Source organism: Rattus rattus, chromosome 1 (genome assembly GCF_011064425.1).
Source record: "Rattus rattus isolate New Zealand chromosome 1, Rrattus_CSIRO_v1, whole genome shotgun sequence".
NCBI lineage: Eukaryota > Metazoa > Chordata > Mammalia > Rodentia > Muridae > Rattus > Rattus rattus.
This window is the reverse complement of record NC_046154.1, coordinates 151278439-151300675: the sequence shown is the minus strand read 5'-3', so window position 1 is coordinate 151300675 and position 22237 is coordinate 151278439. Positions and strand designations below refer to the sequence as shown.

Sequence of the window (22237 nt, the reverse complement as noted above, 5' to 3'; positions counted from 1 at the left end):
AAATATTTCATTGCATTAAATAACATGCAATAAATTAGCCTTCTTTAAGGTATTTTCTGTCATAGCTGAAAGATGTATTCCTTTACTTTAAAAGTTATATATAATTAAAAATATATTTTATACTTGTAAGAGTTTTGCCTATTTGCATATGTATTTATGTTCATCATGTGCTTGATTGGTGCCTGACAATTCCAAGAAGAGGTAGTTGGATTCCCTGCAACTGTAATTACTGACAGTTGTTCCCTTTAGTGTGAGTGCTGGGAGCCAAATTCTGGTCCTCTGGAAGAGTGAGGTGATTTTAACCAAGGAATCATCTCTTCAGCCTAGAGACTAACTATACATTTAATATACTTATTGAATCTCTTGAAAACTAAGAATTTTTTTTGAGGGGGGATTAAAAGGTTTATTTCGTTTACAGGTTATAGTCTATCGCAAAGGGAAAGAACTTAGAGGCAGACATTGAAACAGAGGTCATAATGAAGAAACACTGCTTCCTAGTTTGTTTCTCATGGATTGCTAGCATTTTATGCAACTCTGGACCACCTGCCTAGGGCTGGCACCACTCACAGTGGTCTAGATCCTCCCACATTGATTATTAATCAAGAAAATGCTCCCACAGACATCCCTCTAGGCCAGTTTGATGGAGATATCTTTTGAGTTAAAGTTGCCTCTAATTAGCATATGAAATATGGGGGAATGTGCTCCAACTATGCCAAATACATGCCTGAAAATAGCATTACATAAATTTGCACAGTAAAAAATTGTAAAGCATTAAAATAATCCCAAGCTGTTCCCCATTGGTTTTTCCTTCCACATTGCCACAGGGTTCTTCCATAACTGGAGCTGCCATCATTTCCATGTTAAAGCAATTAAATATGCGTGAGGAGGTCAGCATTCACATGCAGGCTCAGGACCAGTTTACCTACTGCTTCTACCTTAAGTCGATTGAGACAGGCTCTACTCCTACAGAAGTTGAAGTCAAGATCCTCCTCTGTTTTTACCATATATCTGTTCAGTAGCATGACCCATTGCATGCCTAAGAGTTTAACTTCAAAAATGCTAGTATCTTGCCACAGGACATCACATGATGTCATCCACCATGTGATACTTGAAACTAGCTTCACTTAGTCAAGAATTGCATTAAAGATATCTTCATTTCTTTTACCTCTTACTTTCCCCGGGAAACTAAGAATTTTATTAAGCTTCAAAACAAAAAGATCCCATCCTTGTATGTATGGAAACTAAGTTAAAATGAATTTTGAAAAATTAGAGAACTAATAAATTCTTCTACGATTGGGTCAAAAATATGTTAGCTCTGTACAATTTCATTTCATCCAAGAGAATAACTTGTTTGGATTCTTACCCAATTGTTTGAATGCCATTTCTGTTGGATTTGATGAAGTAATGCTTTCTCCCTTGTCGAGTGACATCTACCCACCCGCCTTCATTGTCAATTATCCCATAATGAATGGCAGCTCTGCAGATACTGGATTGCTTTCAGGGAAGGAAGAGATAGAAGATATTAAAGCTCTATATGAAGAAGCGAATGACTATAACCTTAACCTAAATAGACATTTCTGAGGAAAATATAATACAGTTGATATAAGTTGCAATTTCCACATTAAAAATAGATACTGTATGAAGAGCTTGCATCCTAGAATAATTTTCATTTCCACTTACCATTTCATAATGTACACTCCCAATGACTTTAGCTTTACTGTCCAAGCAGCCAGCAGGGCACTCATATCTAAGTGAAGGTCGTGAGAAAGAAACTTTAGTTTTCTGGACACCAGCACAGAATGCACACAGTTCTTTTAACTTGTCAGCGGACATTGAACTGACACCCACCTGTTGCAGGTGGTCCCTTTACACTGGTCTCGCAATCTTACTTCACAAGAAACAATCTGAGCTAAAAACAAAACAAACAAACAAAACCCAGATAGTTTTAATAATTCCAATAGTTCTAAAATGGGGTTTACATACTATTAAGATATGCTATTTTTTCTTTCCTTCTTCCTTTCTTCCTTTCCTTCTTTCTTTCTTACTTCCTTTCTTTCTTTTTGAGATAAGAGTTTCTGTATATAGCTTTGGCTGTTCTGGATCTCACTCTGTAGACCAGACTGGCCTGGAACCTGTCTCTGCCTCCCGGATACTAGGATTAAAAGAGGAATGTGCTGCCATTGCCAAGCTAAAACATATTCTGACACTATGAAAATGTGCAAATAAAGCTAGGAGAGTTATCATCCATGCAAAGTCTAAGCATCTGATATGTGATTAAGCTCTTACACATCTGCTGAGTGCTGATGACGTCATTTCTATTACTATCATCTGATCTTGTCCGAACATGAGTGTCATGGACCTGGGACTCCTGCCGTTCAATTTCATTTGTTTCTTCTTCTTGAGGGGTATAATACTGGTCCGACCCTTCTGCCAGAGGGAAAAGATTGAAAAATATGGATTTTACTTACATAAGCACAAATTATTATACAAATGCTTTTCTACACCTAAATAATTAAAACCTACAAATACAGTACTCTTTTCAGCACAGGTTTTGGCACAGGCAATAGTTGTGTATACCACACTGAAGTGAAATGCACATATTAGCCTTCAATCTGTGTGTGTGTGTGTGTGTGTGTGTGTGTGTGTGTGTGTGTGTGTGTGTAGTTGGACCTAGCTAATGTCTAATGGAATCATCTCTAATCTAGTTCTAGTATGGCATCAGTGTTTGATTTTCACAAAGACACATGAAACCAACCCTGTTCTCTAATAGCGCCAGGGCTTAGGAAATCTGTATCTCGACCCCCTCCTCCAACTGAAAATATCCCCTAAAGGGTGGGTAAGCCCTTGTTATTTTTTCAAGCATCAATTCCTATGGACTGGATTTTCTGACTTTTAAAATAAACTTCAAGATGCAAAGATTTCCACTTTAAATAGAGAATAGTTTCAAGGTTGGCACTAAACTCTCCCACCCTGGGTTGACCTATAACAAGAGCTTATTGCTGTCCTGCTGTAAAAAAAAAAGTGTATATTTTCATTTGTATTCTTAAACTCAGAACCTAGAAGAAAGGTGTGGACAAAGAGGAGTGTTGGTTTTAAGAGGGATACACCAATTACTGGTGAAGGGCAGAGAAGGTGCAGCTTTGAAGGTATATGTACAAAGACCATCACTGGAGGGCATACTGCAAAGTAGGCAAGGAAACCAAATAGGGACAGTTGATAGGGAGACAGAATGGGTACTTCTGGTCCACTTCTCACTTCCAAGGAGCACTCAGACATGAATACAAACAACACATGGCTTTTCATGAGTGTTGAGCAGGAAAGGAACATGCTTCCAGCCTTTCTAGTACACCTGATCTACATCAACCTCCATTTTGTCATCAAAATATAGGAAATATAAGGTAAAACATAGCCACATGGATGGCCAAGATCATGGCTTTACCCAAATCCTTGACATACAAATGATGTCTTCAGGCATCATTAACAGGGCATTTTATTCATATTACATGGTTCTGAGACAGGATTTAAGGTATTTCAGGCTGGCTGTGAACTGCAATAGAGCTGAGGATGAGCTCCTGATTTTACTCCTGATTCTCCTGCTTCCTTCTTCATAGTGCTGAGATTAAAGGCATGTCTGACTACCTGCTGCCGTTTGGGATTCAGTCCAGGCCTTCTTGCATGCTAGGCAAGCATTCTACCTCCTAAGTCCCATATTTTCATATTTAGACTTCAAATTTGTTTGACACCACCAATTTTATGTTAATGTGTTAAGTCTTTAAACATGACAGCTGAGGAGACATCTCACAGCAACACATTAAGATGCCTTTTAAGATATATACTATCTTTCTGGGGTAGAAATAGGTGTTAGAAGCAGTTGTTTAAAACTCTTGTTACTGTTCTGTAGGCACATGATCCCTGTCACAATGGATTCCTTATATGAATCTTTTAAAAACAAGTTGAAATAATTATTCATATTTAAAAATCACCTCTTTAAAGTGCTTGAACTGGTGCTCTGGTTCATCTGACAACTAATGTGGGTTTAGACTCCTTTTTAATTTCTTGGCACTGGGGATTCCACTCCAGGCCTCATGGACATGTGGCAAACCCTAGCCTTTTGCTACACACTGCAGGAACAAGCACAGTGCTATACAGAGCTGACACACAAAGGTTTCAAAGTGAAAATATACCCGTGGAACACTGACCTTTGTAGCACAAGTTTTCTCTACAGCCTCCTCCAAAACTGGGCGGGCAAGCAGAACAAGGCTTTCCATGTTTGTAAGGGGCATGACCCCACCAATTTCCCCTAAAGAGATGGTCCACTCCATTAAAGCATCGTCTTACAGCACTACTAAGACATGCAAACATCATTACATAATCCTTTCCTGAGTAATGACTTAGGCATCTTAAGATAGAGATTTCTGCATATATTTGGTATGGATTCCTTTTGGTTTAAGCTTAATTGCCTCGTTTTGTTGAAAATTTTCAAACTAACTTGACATGTTAATAAAAATTTAAAAATCAAACATATAAAAAACTGAATTCAGAATATGTACCTATCCTATGCATCTTAATAATTAAATCTGATTCTCAGAAAAGATGTGTGAAAATTTTAACATAAATCTTTCATGTTTTCTTCACATATGTAAAACATATATCTCAACTATGTGTAGCTGAAAACCTCTCATCAAAATCAGTAAATTTGGACACATAAATGGCAAAACAAATGAAGCTTAAACACAAAAAATGTTTATTTCTTTAGATTTCAATAGTCCTTTCCCTTTATGCATTGACTTAATCTACTATAATCACTGCAATGGAAGATAATGGAATTAAACCAATATGCTTTATGAATGTACCTTGAAAATTAGAAAAATCAGGATTACAAAATTATTTTCACAGTAAGAAAACTATCCATTAGAAATTATTGCCCTGTCTACTTACTTGGGAGAGTAATTGCACACCAAGTAGACAGCCTTGGGCCATATCTGCCCCCAGATGTTCATGTTGTGGCACAGATTGATGGCACAGCCTATTCTGCTACTTGTAGCCCACACCACCTGTGTTAGAGAAAAGAGAGGCTCAGGGAGGGCTAAGATGAAATGAGACAGTAGTGTATCAAAAGAAATGGATAAAACCAAACTAAAGAAGCCTAGAGAGATCATTCATGCTAGAATGAGATGTGCCCAACATCTGTCTTGTCTGTGATTTGGTTTGTGCTTCTTATGCAATTTATATAAAAAACAGACAAACAAACAAAAACCAAAAACAAAAAACAAAAAACCTTATAAGCAAAGAGCTCTCTCTGTAGTACAATGTCAGCATTTTCAAAATACAAACTACTAAATAATTCAAACTTACATCTTCATCTTATGCAATGGCCATTTCTATAAAAAAGCTTACTAACTAAAGCAACAGAAGTCTGTATAAGAAGTAAACCTGCAATGCTCAGAAATCCCCCCATTCTAGAAAGAGGGCAACAGTGACCTTTGTCTACTCAAACCTGTCTTCCCTTGTTTGACTTAGAGATTAGGAATCCATGCAATCCTAAACATGAATGTGAAATATAAAACATATCCATATATATTATAAATTCTACACATGTAAATAGTGAAAATCAATCATAAATTATATTATTGGCATCAAATTATTTCAAAGAGGGCAAATTGCTCCTTAACAATATTTATTGGGGCCATACTAAATTATTTTATGTGTAAAGTCATTAAAATAACCTTTTAAGGTAAGTGTTCAGATTTGTTTGATAGTGTTATTGCTTATAGAAATCTTTATTCCTATTCTAAAGGATTAATAATGCTCCACATTTTTAAGTAATCATATTAAATAAAAAAAGAAAAATAAAAACACATGCTTGTATGTTCTCTGGTAGTTACAGTAGCAAATTTGGAGGAAACAACTGTAGCTCACACAAAGCCTACCTGAGTGTAGTGTGTACAAACAGGGCCAGAGCATCTGAAAGGACAGTAAGGGTCGCACTCATGTTCATATGGGTAGCTAAAGTCTCTCACTTCATCATACCATGCTTGTACATGAAAGGTTGGGGGTCGGTATCTGTTAGAAGGAAAAAAAAAATCACAAGTAACAAGAAGAGTGGGAGAAAACATTTAAAACCAATGTAGATTAACAAGGCTTGACAGAAAACTCCTCTGTCTAAGCTACAAGTCTTGAGGACATAAATGATACAAAAAGAAGCTAGGAAATAGTTGACTCTTCTGGTAAGATATTTGAGTTTTCTTTGTTTTGTACTCTGCTCTTTTAATCCTAGGCAACCAGCATTAGGACACTGCCAGTGATGGACTAATCAACATTTCATTCATGACATTTGTGTTTCCAGAAATAAAAAGTTGTGCTTTCCACTACCTTCCCCAGTGCGCTCCCAAATTCTGTCCAATGGAGGGCAGCAAGCTTGTGGGTCCATGCTCCCACAAACACGTTTCAGCCCAGGATTCTGCAGATCTTTCCAGTTCCACATCCCATGTCTACAGGGTAAATAGAAATATAACACAGACATACAATGTTCACAACTGAACATTTCTTCAAATATGTATTTCTTGTTTTTCCCCTTCTTTCTTAAGTGAATGCATTGGTTTGGTTTTCCCTTATATATCACCTAGAATTTTTTCTCCACCATATTTCTAGTTAACTTTCCTGTCTACTCCTGTTCCTCTTCTAGTATCCCTAATTTTTTTGGAATTGCCAGAGTGATAAGAAATGAATTTACCTGACTTTTCTCCTTTAATGTAGCCAACAAAATCCCACAGGTATCTAGAGCAAGGTTTCCTTATAGAGCCTGTAGTATCTTCAGGACTTGATCCTGGTCTAAGCATCCTTTGGTGATTGGCCAGCCAGGAATTTATCCTTGGCTTTCTATCCTGCATTATCTAACATGTTCTCTATGTTACCTCTCCAACTCCCCCAGAAGTAAGCTCCACCTTCTATGATGCTTTCAAAGCTTTGTTACATTCTTTTGTTTGGCACTCTTACCATGCATAGCAATGTTTATTTTCATGTCTACCTCTCCCAAGACAGCATGGGTTGCCTGAGGTAGCTGTTTTATTGATGCCTATACCTTTGACCTATTTCCTGTGTTCATTATATAGATACAGACAAATAAGAATTTGTTGGATATATGAATAAATATTGATTCTGGCTACAATAAAGTATGTATATACTATCCTTATTTACAAAATTCAATGAAGATGACTGGCTCATTTAAAACTAATTTACAAAACATCAAAATACAAATTAATAACATAATGAAATTTTACAAGTTATGGATTTAGTATTCAAGGTTTTACTGATTCAAAACATGGCTGTGAATGAGCATAATATTAAAAAGACAAAACCATATATACATGAGTACATTGGCACTTTCAGAGCAGGACTCCATATGATAAGAGGACAGGAAAAGAGTCCCAAGTTTGGAACATTTGAACAATTTAAGGGATGGGGCTGTAGAAGAACAGACAGGACAAAATAACACGTAGATATGTACATATTTTAAAGTTGATTGGTGACTTAATTTAAGCAGTCAAAGAGAAGAAATGATGGAGTAATAATGTCACAAGGAGATAAGGGAAATAAGCATGTGTCTGTACCTGTTGGAGGAATTTCAGAAGATTGCAATATGCATATCAAGAGAATAGTAATAAGCATGCCAACAGACTATAACAACATGCAAAAGCAGTTCTAGGGAAAAATATGTCCTGAAGATATACATATTTGGTTAATTATGTAGAGATAAATAACATCTATATCAAAAAAAGGTTATAGAACAATGAGAGTAATGAAAAAAATCTAGGATTATTAAAATTGGAAGGAAGGTAAAGAATGATATAATATTCTTTTTAAGCCAAGAAAAATACCTCAGAAAGGGTAAAGGAAAACTAGTGGCAAATTCCACTATAGAGAACAGAAAGATTTCTGGAGTATATGGGTAATGATGTGAAGAGAGCAAGACAGGAGATTGGCTGAGTACTAATGGATGAGTAAAAGCAATTCCAGATCAGCAATGGAGAAATTTGCCCAGAGACGTTAGAAAGCAAGTGAAAAGCAAAACCACAAACATTGACTTTCCAGATAGTTTAGGGGTGAGATATTGGAGAAGCGAAGAAAGTGGGGGTCCAAGAAGCCATGCTTTCTTTTCTCTCCTTGATTTTAGAAACTGAAAACACCCTAATATGACCACAAACTGAAAGATCTCCTGAAGGAGACGGCCTACCTATCTACACACACACCCACACACACACAGGTGCACGTCCACATGTACATGCATGTACATACCCTCATATTTACAAAAGTACATGCACATATATTTACAAACACATATAGGTATGGAATTCTTTCTTGCTCATTCATATAATTTTTCATAATAAGTATTTCTTCCTGTTCAAGTGTGAATATAAAATATGGAAAATACTTTCACTATAAAAAATAAAAGTTTACATTAAATAACTATATTCTTGTTATAGTGTACAATTATTTATCTATCAAAGTACTGAAGCATCTCTACATTCAACTAAAAATTAAAGAGTGGTAAACAATAGTTGGTTATAACTAAAAATTTTTTATTTTTTATTTTAAAAACTTTTATTTTGGATTAATATCAAATATTCCAAATTACTAAAAACATCATAAGTATATGCTACCAACAAATATTAATCCGGTAAGAACTTTATTTACTGATATAATATGCTATTAATTATTTTCATTACTTGTTTAAGTTAAATAATACATTTTAACTTATTATACAAAATATCATTCAAGTGACTGTTATCTCTTCAACAAAAATTACACAAGAAATGTGAATTTGAGTTAAATCCCAGACGATAAGCAAAATGCTGTATCCATTTTTGCATCAGAAAATTGGAAAAATAATCAGGTTTCCAGGCAGTCACCTGGAAAGTAAAGTATCCTTAAGAAACAACAAACAAAAAAAGGTTTGTTGCCTACCTTGAAACACAAGATTGCAGCCTTTCCCACAGTGCTTTAAGTCACATTGCAAAACCACACTAATCCATAGCTTTACCAGTAGGCCAACCTCATGTTAAGGGACATACAAAAACAAGAGGAAAACCACAAATAGAACTTATACAGCTAAAAATTAAAATATCTAGAGACTATTGTGTTGATTTTTAAATGCTCATCTTCCACAAGGTATCGCAGTTTTGTCTCTCACTTTCAATCAGAGACTTACTGCTAACAAATGCAATGAGGCTCAGAGAATTCTGGGGCTAGGTTACAAAACAGAGCTTCTATTTGGCTCTCTTTTCAAATACATCTTGACTAACTTGAGCCAACACAGAATGCAGCCAACCACAGGGGAAAATTGGCGGGAAGGACATTGTGGAGAGACCACACAGAGGGATCAGCAGCTGTGAGATTTTTTGGCCCCAGCTTGAGAATGAAGAGAGTACAGACCCTCAGATGATGGTGGCCCAGGTCCAGTAGTAAAGGAAAGCCTCACCTCCACCACCCACTCTCAGGGACCACCCAGATGAGCCCACGGAAAAGGCCTGGAGACTCTACCAAAGGTCAGTTTCTTCTTGTTTTGCACTTGACTATAAACTCTGGCCTGTGAGATTTTTCCATAGAGACTGGAACTTTTGAAAGAGGATATATAACTTCTAAACTCACAAATTTGTGTTTTCCAAAAGAGTGTTTATATCTGTTATAGAGAAAGTGAAATAAAATTTAAAATATGCTCAAACTTTATGTTTAATTAACCTTCCTTAATTATAAAGTGTGTCAGATAAAATGCAAGATAACTCAGAAAGATGTCTTAAGGACTAAAATGTATTCATTCACTTACATGTACTTACAGATACACAGATATAACAACAATTAATGAAAAAGAGGCTGTGAATTTGAAAAGGAGCAAGGAGGAGAATGCGGAAGTGCTTGGAGATAGGGAAGAAAGGGGTGAAATAATCTAACTGTATTATAATCTCAAAAAGAGATTTTTTTTTTAAAAAAAAGCAACAACTATTTTTTTGCTTAACACGTTGAAAACAAGAGAAACAAGAAACAACAGAATCTATGTCTCATTTATAATACATGTATATATTTATATATATATATATATATATATATAAATATATTTATAAGGACTAAAGCAGAAAATCAAATAATTAAATTTAATTTTAAATCCCTATTCAATAACTATTAATTAATAATAATCTTATAGTGATCATTTATCAAATTTAATTATGCCTAAATGTCTAGATGAAGACCAACGATGTAAAATTTTTAAAATTTTCAGAATAAAGTCCTAAAAATCTAGCTGTCCTGGGATTATTACTAAAGCCTAATGACAGCATGGTTCACGTATATATAGTTTTTAGTACACATGTATTTGAGAACAAAGAATATTTCATACTTTAGACTGTCAATAACTCATACCCTTACTATTTAAATGGTTTGTAAATCAAATCAAGATTATTTAAGAGTCTTTTTTCTTCCTCTGAACTATTCACCCAGCGCTAATATGAGGTCATCCTACAGTAAAATTACCATTTTTTTATAAAATGGGTACATGAGGTATGTCAAAAGAAAACATGGTTATTTCCGAACTACATATATAACATACACCCACCTATGGGAAAGGGCTACAATGCATTCCTTCCAATTTGGGGATGCCTTCAGGTTGTAACTACTCTGCCTCATTTGTTCTGAAGGACTGCGTAGTAGGAGGGAACATTCAGAAGGCTCAGAGGCTGCAGAGAAAGCAACATTACCCTGAGGCAATGGATGTTTATTAAGGTTTCCTAGAAACTAAAGAGATGTGAATTGGACTTCGCTTAAAATCTACTTCTAAACGAAGCCTCCAGGATCATACAGAAAGTAGCAACATAACCATTTCAAACAATCTTCTTTTCTTTATCAAGTTTAATTTCTGAAATGGAAATTAATATTCAGATAAACTCAAGACAGTATTAGTAGTCTTCTTTTCCAGGAATACTATTTCAACATCACAGACATTAATGAGCCTGTCTTCACAGCCTAGAGCAGACACTAATCTGACACCATTCCTATATTTCTCTACAAAATTTGTACTTATTCCTCTCTTGCCTTGCAACTGTCAAGGCCTTTACAGCCAAACTTTCCTCTTTGCTGGCCCTCTACAGCTTCCACTACCACACTTTGAAGGCCTTCTTGTTAAAATGCAAATTATGACTCAATTGTACTGGATGGAAGTTATGCCCAATACCTGGAGCCAAGACCAGTAAGAACACAGAACAGCTAGGTCCACATTTGTACAGTCACCTTTCTTGGATACTAAATTTATTAGTCTCTTTTCAACAGGACTGTTACCCCTTCTTCTAAGTTACTCGGAGATTCTCCAAAGGAGTGTCCACTCCAACACCCTTTCAATCTGTTTAAACACACAATTTAATAGTTGTTATATTTTCTTCTTGCTCTGTCTCCATTGTTTGAATCTTAATTCCCAAATGAGAATTTTAAAAGCAGAAATCTGTTACATAATCTTGTGAGATTTCTGTGACTCCTAATAAATTATTTGCCCCAGAGGAGATCTAATTGTCCAAGTGTGCTTGTTCTCTGCTTCTCATCTCACCAGATCCCCAACGGTGGGCAAGACATACTTGGGTGACTTAGGTGCAAGTGGTAGAGTAACCATAACACACCTGTGTTACACACACACACATACACACACACACACACACACACACACACACACAATAAATAAATAAACAAAAAACCAAAAAACAACAAAAAACCCCAAAACTCTGAAACCTTGAATTCTTTTTGTGAGTACTATTACCTTTTAATAGACTTTCTGATAATCCGAAGACTACATTGTCTTCATTACATTACTTACTGATGTGTTATTAAGATGGGAGTACTATGGACTGGGGATGTAGCTTGACCACCCAGTCTAGTTGAATCTGTGAGTTCAAGGAACAGTGATACTTTGTCTCAAAAATAAGATGCTTAGTGATGAAGACTCCCAACCTCCATGTGCACACATGCAAAGGTGTGCGTGTGCACGTGCGTGCGTGCGCGCGTGCATGTGTGTGTGTGTATGTGTGTATGTGTGTAATCACAAATGTATTATTTTGTGACATCTTGATTGGTGGATATGGGATCAATTTGTGACAATGAATTTCTTCATTAGCTACATTCATAGCCCAATAAATTTTAAAAATGAATTTCATTAGCTATATTTATATCCCAACGAGTTTTAGAAAATCAAACCTAGAAAAATACATGATGTAAAAATTCTCACAATAAATCACATTATTTATTTACATAATGTATTAGCTCTTTTGCTCATCACTGGGACCAAAATACTTGTCAGAAACAATGTCAAAAAGGACACATTTATTTTGGATCAGGTTTCTGAGAATTATAGTCTACCACAAATAGGAAGGTATGGTAGAGCATCTGTCCTGTGTCAGAGTGACCAGAAAAGCAGTAGCTTGTTACTTGGTAGCCACTAGAAAGGAGTGAGGCAGATGGGAACCTGAAGTAGGCATGACCATCAAGTCCCATCCTTAATGGCTTCTGCCAGCTGGCCTCCATGGGACAAAGCTCCTCTAACCTCCCAGAACAGCATCATTAACTGACGTCCAGGTGTTAAAGCGATGAGATTAGGGGTGGCACGTCACACTCAACCTGAATAAATAGCAATAACTTAGGTTTCTAAAGCTGAAGGGAAAGCTAATTGTTTCTATTTACTATGCCTAGGGTTTTTTAAAGATTAAAAATGAAAATCTCCTCCTGGGTTGAATTAGTTTTAAAAAATCTTACATAAACAAAGAAACTGAAACCACAATATACTCCAAAACTTCTATTAAATCAAAGACTGCTATTATAAACACACAAATCCGAGTTTACGTGCTTTCAACACAACTGATGTATTGTACTCTTTGATTCTCTCCACTGATATTTACTTATTTACATCCTATGCTGTCTATATTAATAATTATTCCATAAAGGTGAAAAATTTGTATCTTTCAGTGAGAGATACATAAACTCTATACTCTCAGTTTCTCTTAATTGCTAGAAGAATTAAAATCAGTTTGATAAAAATATTTTCTATGAGACTTTTAAAGACTACTGAGGAATAATTTTCCCTGAATATTTAAAATATAAATGATGATACTAAACAAGGACTATGATGGTTTATATGTATGAGTATGTATATGCATATATATACACAAATAAATACATATGAATATGTATCTATATGGTATGTATATAATGGCTTTCAAGTATTTCTGATTATCGTGTGTGTGTGCGTGTGCGCATGCATGTGCGTGTGTGTGTGTGTGTGTGTTTACATATTCTCTGTTTCAAGTCATATCTTTGTCTCCAGTGTCCTCATAAACTCTAGGCACTGTGAAACAGAGCTTACAGTAATGGAAATCCCACTTACACTCAACCTCACAAAGACCCCTAGCATAGAAGAACCATAGACACTGTTTCACAATGTTCCTTCATCAGACCCTCTTCATTTTCCTCTGATCTGAGCTCCAGAACTCACTGGAGAAACCAATAGCATTCACACAAATATAATCTCTTTTCTTCAACAACTGAATCCAATGTTTTTCACACACGTGGCCTCAGATTTGCTGCTGAAATTAGTGGAATCATGTTGTGGAAGCTATACCTTCTCTATATTATGTAAGATCCTTCATTATTTTAACACATTTTCTCCTAAACTGAAGAGCAAAAGTGTTCTGATCTTACCCATAAGTTGCTTTCTCACTTCTCTGATCTCCCCAGTGTCATCTCAGAAAGTCAGAGTGATGTCACCACCTGCTCCCCTCACCTTTTTCTATTTCTTCAGTAGCGTTTCTGTGCACAAATCAATGATTAACATTCTTTTAATGAAGGTTACCAAGGACTCCCACACTGATGAAACCACTGCTCATCATCATATGAACTTTTTAACAACACTGAAAAACTGTTGAACTCTTTATCTCTCCTCCTGCCTTACAAGAAACCTGTCTATGTCATCTGCTCCTCCAACTGTGCCGAGTCCTTGCACTGTTTCTTTGTTGCCCTTTCCTTTTAGTTTAACACCAAATACCATAATTTGGGCCAATCCAAAGCATTCAATCTTTAGTCCATAACAATTTTTTCTTTCATTCAGGCAGTTCCACCTCAGCTAGTATAACTCCTGACAATATCTACAAACCCCCTATTATTATTACCTCAAACCCCACCTCTTCACTGAACATTAAATGTAATTAAGGATGGTGTGTCCCTTCAAGCTCAGTCTTCGCCAGAATAACCCTGTGATGTCATCTTCACTTTGCTCTATTTCTCCTTCTGCCACAGGAGAAATAAGTCTAAGTCAGGGATTCTCAATTAGTGTGACCCTTTAACCCAGTTCTCATCCTGACTTTACTGAGTGAATGCTCATGAACCATAACTTTATGCTGCAGACTGGATACCATGAATCCTACTGATATTGTTTAACCACAGTTTAATAAATTCATGTGGATATCTACACACTCTCCAACACTAAACTCTAGTTTCCCCTAACAAAAACCGTTCTCGAAGAACACATAGTCACTTGCCACATGCAAAGCATAACAGTACTGCTTCAAAAATAAGCTTATATAATCCACCCATGATAGCACAGTGATGACAGGGGAAGACATTGGTCCCTATGCTGTTCTGAATACCATGTTACAGTTTTCATCTTCCTTATGAAGGAAATTTCCTTATAGAGGAAATATGAGTCAAAACTTGGTTTGGAAAGAGGAGCTCAGAGTAGGTAGGAAACAACTAGCTATTCTGTCCTGGGAAAGGAAGAGGTAGAATGTGGATTCTGCCTTCTTTAATCTCCAAGGATTGTATCGAATGCCATATAACCAGCATTCTGCAACTTTCATAACATTCTAAAAGTTCCTGGAAGTTTGTAGGATGAATAATGATTTCCATTCTTATATAATCTAGAGTGAAAACTGCCACTAATCTTCAAAATTCTGTATCCCGACTTGGATACACAGGCCTTTCACAAGGAGAGGGAATTCTGTCTCCTGGCTGCCTGCTAGCCAGGTCAACACTATGTATCTTAAAGAAAGGCTTCTTTGAATTTTTCAGGATGCATGAGCTAAAAAGAGGTAATATTTATATAGCCACCATTTCTCACCACCTTCATACTGTCACCCACTCCTGGTCACTATCAACTTGACAACTGTTAAAACACCATTGTATTGCTGTAGTCAACTGAGTTTCAACCACTTAAAGCCTAAACCAGTTATGCTTGGAACAATCCTGAAATCAAGCTTTCTACTACTCAAGTGCTCAAATTTTGTAATATATATATATATATATATATATATATATATATATATATATTTTAAAAGAAACCTATATTGTCCCTCCCAATTAAATCTCAGTCTTCATTTTCTCTTCCACTTCCCATGTTCACTCTCAGCCATGGCAAACAGCATGGTGAGTCTAGATAGTCAAGGGGGAAAGCTTGCATTTGCTGCTGAGCCCTTGGTGTTGCCTCATATAAAGGACCATCCCAAGGTATGCTGAATGGAGGAACAAAGCCCCAGAACATTCCCCAGCCCTTTATACCCTTTCTCTCTATGCTTATATAGTCAGCCTCTGTTTCATCTCCTGAACTTGAGCAAGTTAAACCATGAATACAAACTTCAGTAAAGCTGGCTTTTTGTGTTATTTCTTCCTCCAGTATTGCCATGATAGTGGCAAAAACTTCCAAAGAGAAAAGCACATTAATTTTAAAGTGCAGATATTTTTACAAAAAATAAATCCTATGAATTTAGGTTTTGTAGTTAAAAATACTTTTAAAAAGATAACTTTGTTTCTAAGCAATACTATTAAAGAAAATTGAAAGACTATTAGAAATTAAGCTATCCTGTATATTATTTTAATTTCTCTTTCATGCCTCTTCTCCACAATTGTCTCAGATATTATTACTTATTATTTCTGTTATGCCTTCATTTAACACATGTATTCAGAACTGAAGTCTAGAAAAGAAATGACATGCATATATTTCGCTGAAACTTAAGTATTATAAATAGGGTACAATAAGGTATTTTAGAATGGGGTAGAGGAGTGGGTCCACTAGAAAACTCTTTGGAAGAAGGATGACATTTGAGCTCAGTTTTGAGGGATAAACAGGAGTCTGATAAGAAGAGGTGGAACACAGGCATGTAAACATGGAAGATACTCAATTGATTAAGAAGCTACAGAAGCATGTCCTGCATTCAAAACAGCAAGTGCATCAAGATAGCTGAGGTCCATGGTGCAGATTACAGGTGCTTCCTTGCCTGAGTTAATACTAGAGCCTTTAACTTCTTAACCAAGGAGAAGTTAATAGAACTTTTGTTCAACTGAATCACCCATACAGACAAACTGAAGGAAAGGTCAGCTTTACTAATGGTGAAGAGGATGCACTAGACTATAAAACACAAATGAATTAGTGTAGTCTGCTAAATGGGAAGGTGTGATGCCAATGCAGATTTGAGTAGAGAAACAAAGTTGTGAACAAAATAGAAGAGGTGGGGTCAACAACATCTGTGACGTAGATGCTGGAACTGGATTAGCAGATGCACACTCATGTGTGTGGTAGGGAAATCAGATGTGTGGACTTAAATACAGTTATTTGTCTGTTTCTTGGAGAGGACTGAACAGACATTATAAGGCCCTTGGCTTTCGTTTGAAGTTATTGTAGAATGTGTCTACATGGAGGCCACCCCATGCATACTAGGAAATACACGAAGACAGTAAAGACAGAGCCATGTAAGCCTGAAAACATTTCAATTGAATTGATAAAGCAAAAATCAGAGAAACTATTTTTCAATGTTGAAAAAAAGAATGATATAGATGATCACACAACACTTCAGAGTCATAAATCCATAGGAAGGCAGGCTTGAAAAAAGAGTTACTTCAGTGTCACCTCTGGGCTTTGTATTTTTCCACCAGTTTTACCACTGAATAGCCTGGGCCCGGTAGGGTAGCAGACTATCAGAGTTCACATTCCAGTAAATAACAGAGGCAAGATTTAAGCCTGCTGCTGTACATATATCAAAAGCCGGTGTTTATACTTGGTAATCTCTTGTCTCTTCATTTGATGCCCTAAGGCTCATTTCTTAACTAATGCTGAAACAAACTCTCCCTGGGGTTTCCAGTTTCCATCATCATGTCTGTGGTTCCAGATTCTTCCCCAGCTCTAGGCTTGTACCTATCTAGTCTGATTCTCCCAAAGCAGACTAACTGTGTCTGGCATCTGCATTTGTCTACTTTCCACTTCTTACCCACAACTTCTTCTCTTACCTTTAATGGTGTTGATCATCTTTGTGAAACAGGACACACCTCACAAGTAGTCTGGAAGAGCTCTCACAAAAAGGAGAATTTCAATACCCTCAGATCAAAGAATTTTGTGCCCCAGGTATGTGAGGATTTTAAGTATATCTATTTATTTTTCTCCATCAGACTATAAGCTCTTCAAGAAAAGGTCTGGTTTTCAATAGATTTAAATCTGCACACTAAGTGATGGTAAAGATAGGAATGAGGATATGACATTAAATAAGTCAGTGTGTGGCTTGGCTGTTGTAGGACTATAATAAAAACCAATTACAAATATGGAGATTAGTTGTTTCAACAATTAAGCTGAAAAGGCATATAGACCGTAAGAGGACATTAAAAGTTACACAGAAAATGGCTCTTTGTCCAACTTTGATTTAAGCTCTATCCTTTTGAAAATAAAATATTTAAAATAAAAGCATTTTAAATAATTGAGCTCACAACAGTCTAAAAGTGTCAGTTTTTCCTTTTTATGAACATCATAAAATCAGTAATAGTCAGAATAATTATTTTTAAATAACCTCTCACAGTATGTATTCTAAAATTAATGTCTCCTACTATTATAGTGGGGCACAGAGATTTGCAGGCCTGGTTAAACTCAGCACATAGTTCCAATGTTAATAATATCTAAGGGCAACACAACATAAACCCTGGCTGGTTTCTGAATCTACATTTTATGGATAGGAAGAAACCAATGAATCAAAATGAAAATCAAAGAAACATCCCAGACTAGGCATTATACGTACTCTGCAGTTATTGTTGGTTTGTTTGTTTTTGCAAGTAGACATGAGAATCATGAAACTTATTTTTCATGATCTGATTATTAAGTCCCACACAGTGACCAATCACAATCTCTTATGTAGGATTGAGCCAAGTTCTTTTTTTATTGTAAATAAAAAGCCAATGGAGAAGCTGGGGCAATGGTTCAATCTACAAAATACTTACCACATAAACACTAGGATCTAGGTTTTGGTCCTTAGCCCTGTCATAAGTGAAGCACTCTCCTAATCCAGGAAGGTGGTGTAAATTGATAAAGGTAACACTGCAGAAGCATAGACAAGAGGAACTATGGCTCTCATTGGCCACCTACTCTTGCTGGTTCAGGGAATCCCAAATTCAGTGAGAGACCCTGTCTCAAAAAAATAAGGTTGCGGGTGATAGAGGAAGAAATCTATTTCCAACTAGTGACTTGAACATGCATGTACATACATGTGCTTATGCACCTACAAACACAGCATGTGCACACACATATGAACATTTACAAACACATACACCACATACACACAAGCATACATGCATACATGAATCCACTTAAGACTAAGCCTATCATCAAATAAGCTTAGAGAGGATCCATAAGTTGCTTTTATTGAAGGCTCACTACTAAAGGAACTTAGAGAGTTTTTTCCCTTAAGCACTCCAAAAGAAACATATTCATTTTGTATTCAATATTGTGATATCACATCCTGCATGGAATTTTGAGAACTGAACAATATTTTTAGACACCATGTATAAATAGTGCTAGGAAGTCTAAAAATCCATGACATATTTCATAATGATATATTGTCACCTTGTAATATTTATCTTAAAGAATCAAACCGCAGGCTATTTCAGTTAATCACTACAACCCTTCCTGGGATAGCCTTAAGGAGCATGCATCAGAGAAACATTAGTAAGTGGCCATTCACACAGTCAGTGAGTGATGGCACCAGGATTTCTACCTGCTACATGAGCCCAAAAATCTCAGGTTCTGATGAGGTATCTTGAATGCAACCTTTCTTTAGCATAAAATAATTTTCAAATAAAAGTTAAAATAATGTATTGTACTATTTTGTAAAAGGCAATGAAAAGTTAGAACTTTCATGTTTCTATTGATTTATCTAAAGGAATAACCAGCAGAACTAATGTAAATAAAGGGTGAAAAGGGACAATGGGAACACACTAAAACTACTTACATCACACAACCTGTCTAAGGTATGCCTTTGAATGTGCTCATTAAATAAGCTTTGCTGTCACTGAAGTATTGGCTATCTGGCTTTGCTAGCACAATGCATTCTGAGTTCATGGTAATAATATAATACAGTTTGAAAGTTTGTCTAAATATGTAAGGCATGCAAATAATTTTAAAGAACTAATTTTGTGTCCCAAACCTGTTGATTTATATGAAGTAATTAATGACAAAATGATTCTTTAAAATTTGATTTTTTTGTCTAGGGTTATATTTATACTTTGAAGCCCACAAACAATAAGTTGGTTAAAGCAGTTGAACATAAAACAAATATAAAGTGATTTTCATTTTGCAAGAAACAAAAGTCTACTTGTGTGCCAACAATTCAGAACTCTTCACTAAGTCTCAGTCTGAGTTGTGTAGATCCACTATTTACAGGAAGGTTCTATGGGACCCTGGAGCATAATCTTTCTACTAAGTAGATTAAATGCCAAGCCTGAGGATCAAAGTTTGATGACCTGAGTTCATGAGCTGAAAGAGAGAACTGACTGCTGAAAGTGGGTCTCTGATTGCCACCTCTTCATCATGGCATGTGACCCCTATACAAAAGAATTAAATGTAAAAAGAAACATTTAAAGTCCATACAGCAGCTATTTAGGAGTGGGATGACCTTCCTTCTGATCAGAGCAGAGTTTAGAATATTTAGGAATAGTGAATCTGAAGGTACACTGAAGTTGAAAGAGCTCTTAGCAACAGAAACAGGAACAGAAAAGTGTCCAGATAAAAATATACTTGAAGAAAACATTAAAAATTAAAGCAGAATGAGTGGGAAAAAAATTAAAGAACACCATGAAGGAATTTACCTAGGTTGCTCTATGCACCAAGAACATTTCTTTGATATACACCACGTGAACAATGTCTTACCATATACTCCATATTAGAAGCTGCTGGGTACACCTGACTTCTCAGTTTATTATGGAGATCCAAGATGCTCTGCATGTCATTATCTGTGATGGCTCTTTTCCCTCTTTGTTTAGCTGTCCACCATTCATCATCCTCATCCATGTACTTTTCCAAAAGTTTCTCCAACAAAGTGGCATTAGGAACCACCATAGCTGGAACTGCTCTAGCCACGAATAGCAGTGCGGTCATTCTGAGCCACTCCTGTGCCTTACACATCATAATGAATAGCCTCGGGGCTTACCCGGGAAAATCTCCAAGACAGGCTCTTCCACTCCTTTTGGCTATAAGACATGTCATACGATTCAGATGAAATTATTTTATGATAGCAAACTCCAACACGTAAGCACTCCGATTCTGAACATCTCTCCATTTTTATCTCTCCATTATCCCATAAATTTCACACTGCACCTTTGGCACTAAATATTTTTCCAAGCTACCCACTAAGCCAAAAGTTGAGGGCAAAAGTAGCTACGGAAGCTCAAAGCTTGAGAATAATTTCTGAATTACAAGGTTTTAAATGACATATCCTGCAATGAGTACTAGTTATAGTGTTTTATTTTTGTCTAGAGGTTGATATTCTCTGTAGTAACTTTAAAGGTTTTTGTTGTTGTTGTTTGCTTTGTTTTATTTTATTTTTAAGGCACAATATCTCAGCATTTCATCTCTGGTTCAAAGCTATTCATAACACTATTAATACCCATGTTCCTGGGTACCTGGAAAAGGCCCTGTGATTCACTGCAAATAAATGGCTTAGGTCCCTGGAGCAATTTTTTTTTTCACCGATGCACAGAGGGAGAATTCAATCATATTCCCATATTCCGGCAAAGTTTGACATATACCCTGCCAAGAGTGCTCCAGAAGAACTTCAGAGCATGTCCCTCACACAAAACAGGAGCCCACGGTTCACTGCGCCCTGCAGGGAGGGAGCCCCCAGGACAAGGTGAAACCAAGGATTGCTCTGCAATCCGTCTACCCTGTCTCTCCCAGACCTTTCTCTACAAGTCAGCGTTTTTCCTAGATCCTGTTTCCAAATGGGGAACCAGGAAAACCTGGCAGCTGGACTGGTCTAGATGCGGCTTGTGCATCAGTCACCCTTACCTCTCCAGTGTGATGTTACCCCCGAGAGCAGAGCCTAGCAGGACGGCTTGTCTCTGCAGCTGCTCGCAGCCTGGACTCTGCTCTTCACAGAGTCGACGAAGGCGAAGGGCCGGCCACCACTGGAGTCTCAGTGAGGAGCTGACCCCTGGGGACCTAAGTCCCTACCTCCGCGACTCCTTGAAAACCTGAGAGGGGCAACGAGGCACGGGCTCCAAAGTTAGCCGTGTGGCCCCGGAAAGAAGCTCGCAGAGTGGGCTCCTCTGTGTTCCAGAGCTGGAGGATGAGGTGGAACAAAGGAAAGCTCCGCAGGACCTAGTGCTTCAGCTGGGTGCTATCTCAGCGTGCAGAGACCTGGTGCCAGGCACTTCCGCCGCCCCTCAGCGCTCGCGGGCATTTATTGAGGTCCCTGAGCAGGCACGTGATGCCCGAACTCTCCTTGCCCACCCCCCACCTCCACCTCCACCTCCACCTCCACCCAGTCCTGGCCGGTGGCCCACAGGAGTCGACTTGCTTTCGTGGGCGTGAGCTGTGACTCTGTGAGTGGGGGCGGGCAAGGTCTGGGCCTTGCCCAGGAAGAGAGCCCCTAACTTCTCCCGCCTCTCTCAGATCAGGCACCCTCCCTCTAGTTCTCTGTTGGGATGTTAAAATTCCTTACAAGTCTGGCTGCAAAGGAGCTAGCTCCAGAAGTGAGGTAGGTGGGCATGGAGGTAGGCTCAGAATTTCCAGACTTGTACACACAAAAGAAAATCTACGGAGTGGGATGAAGAGAAATTTTCTCTAAAGGTCCCCATTGGTCTCTAGTTTCTAGAAGGGAGAAGTCTCTTTTTGGCCTTAATGAGGACCAGATGGAAAAAGAGTTTCAGAAGAAGATTGAAGCGGATATTGTCTGACAGTTAAGACCTG

General features: G+C 37.2%; 1 protein-coding gene across 2 annotated transcripts in view; it reads right to left on the bottom strand.

Annotated features, from left to right (window-relative positions):
- The window catches only part of Crispld1 (cysteine rich secretory protein LCCL domain containing 1), a 37315-nt gene extending 15280 nt beyond the window's left edge, over positions 1-22035 (bottom strand). Inside the window, exons 1-10 of one of the 2 annotated variants that reach the window (XM_032890677.1) lie at positions 21335-22035; positions 20198-20517; positions 6373-6491; positions 5931-6063; positions 4939-5054; positions 4200-4300; positions 2287-2427; positions 1849-1909; positions 1681-1747; positions 1364-1494 (exon numbers count right to left, since the gene is read on the bottom strand). In XM_032890677.1, coding sequence (XP_032746568.1) covers positions 1364-1494; positions 1681-1747; positions 1849-1909; positions 2287-2427; positions 4200-4300; positions 4939-5054; positions 5931-6063; positions 6373-6491; positions 20198-20455 — 1127 coding nt within the window. In that variant the 5' untranslated portion in view covers positions 20456-20517; positions 21335-22035. Of the gene's footprint in view, positions 1-1363; positions 1495-1680; positions 1748-1848; positions 1910-2286; positions 2428-4199; positions 4301-4938; positions 5055-5930; positions 6064-6372; positions 6492-20197; positions 20518-21334 lie in introns of those variants that run through there. The other variant, XM_032890678.1, reaches the window with a different exon arrangement.
- Between the last annotated feature and the right edge of the window lie 202 nt (positions 22036-22237).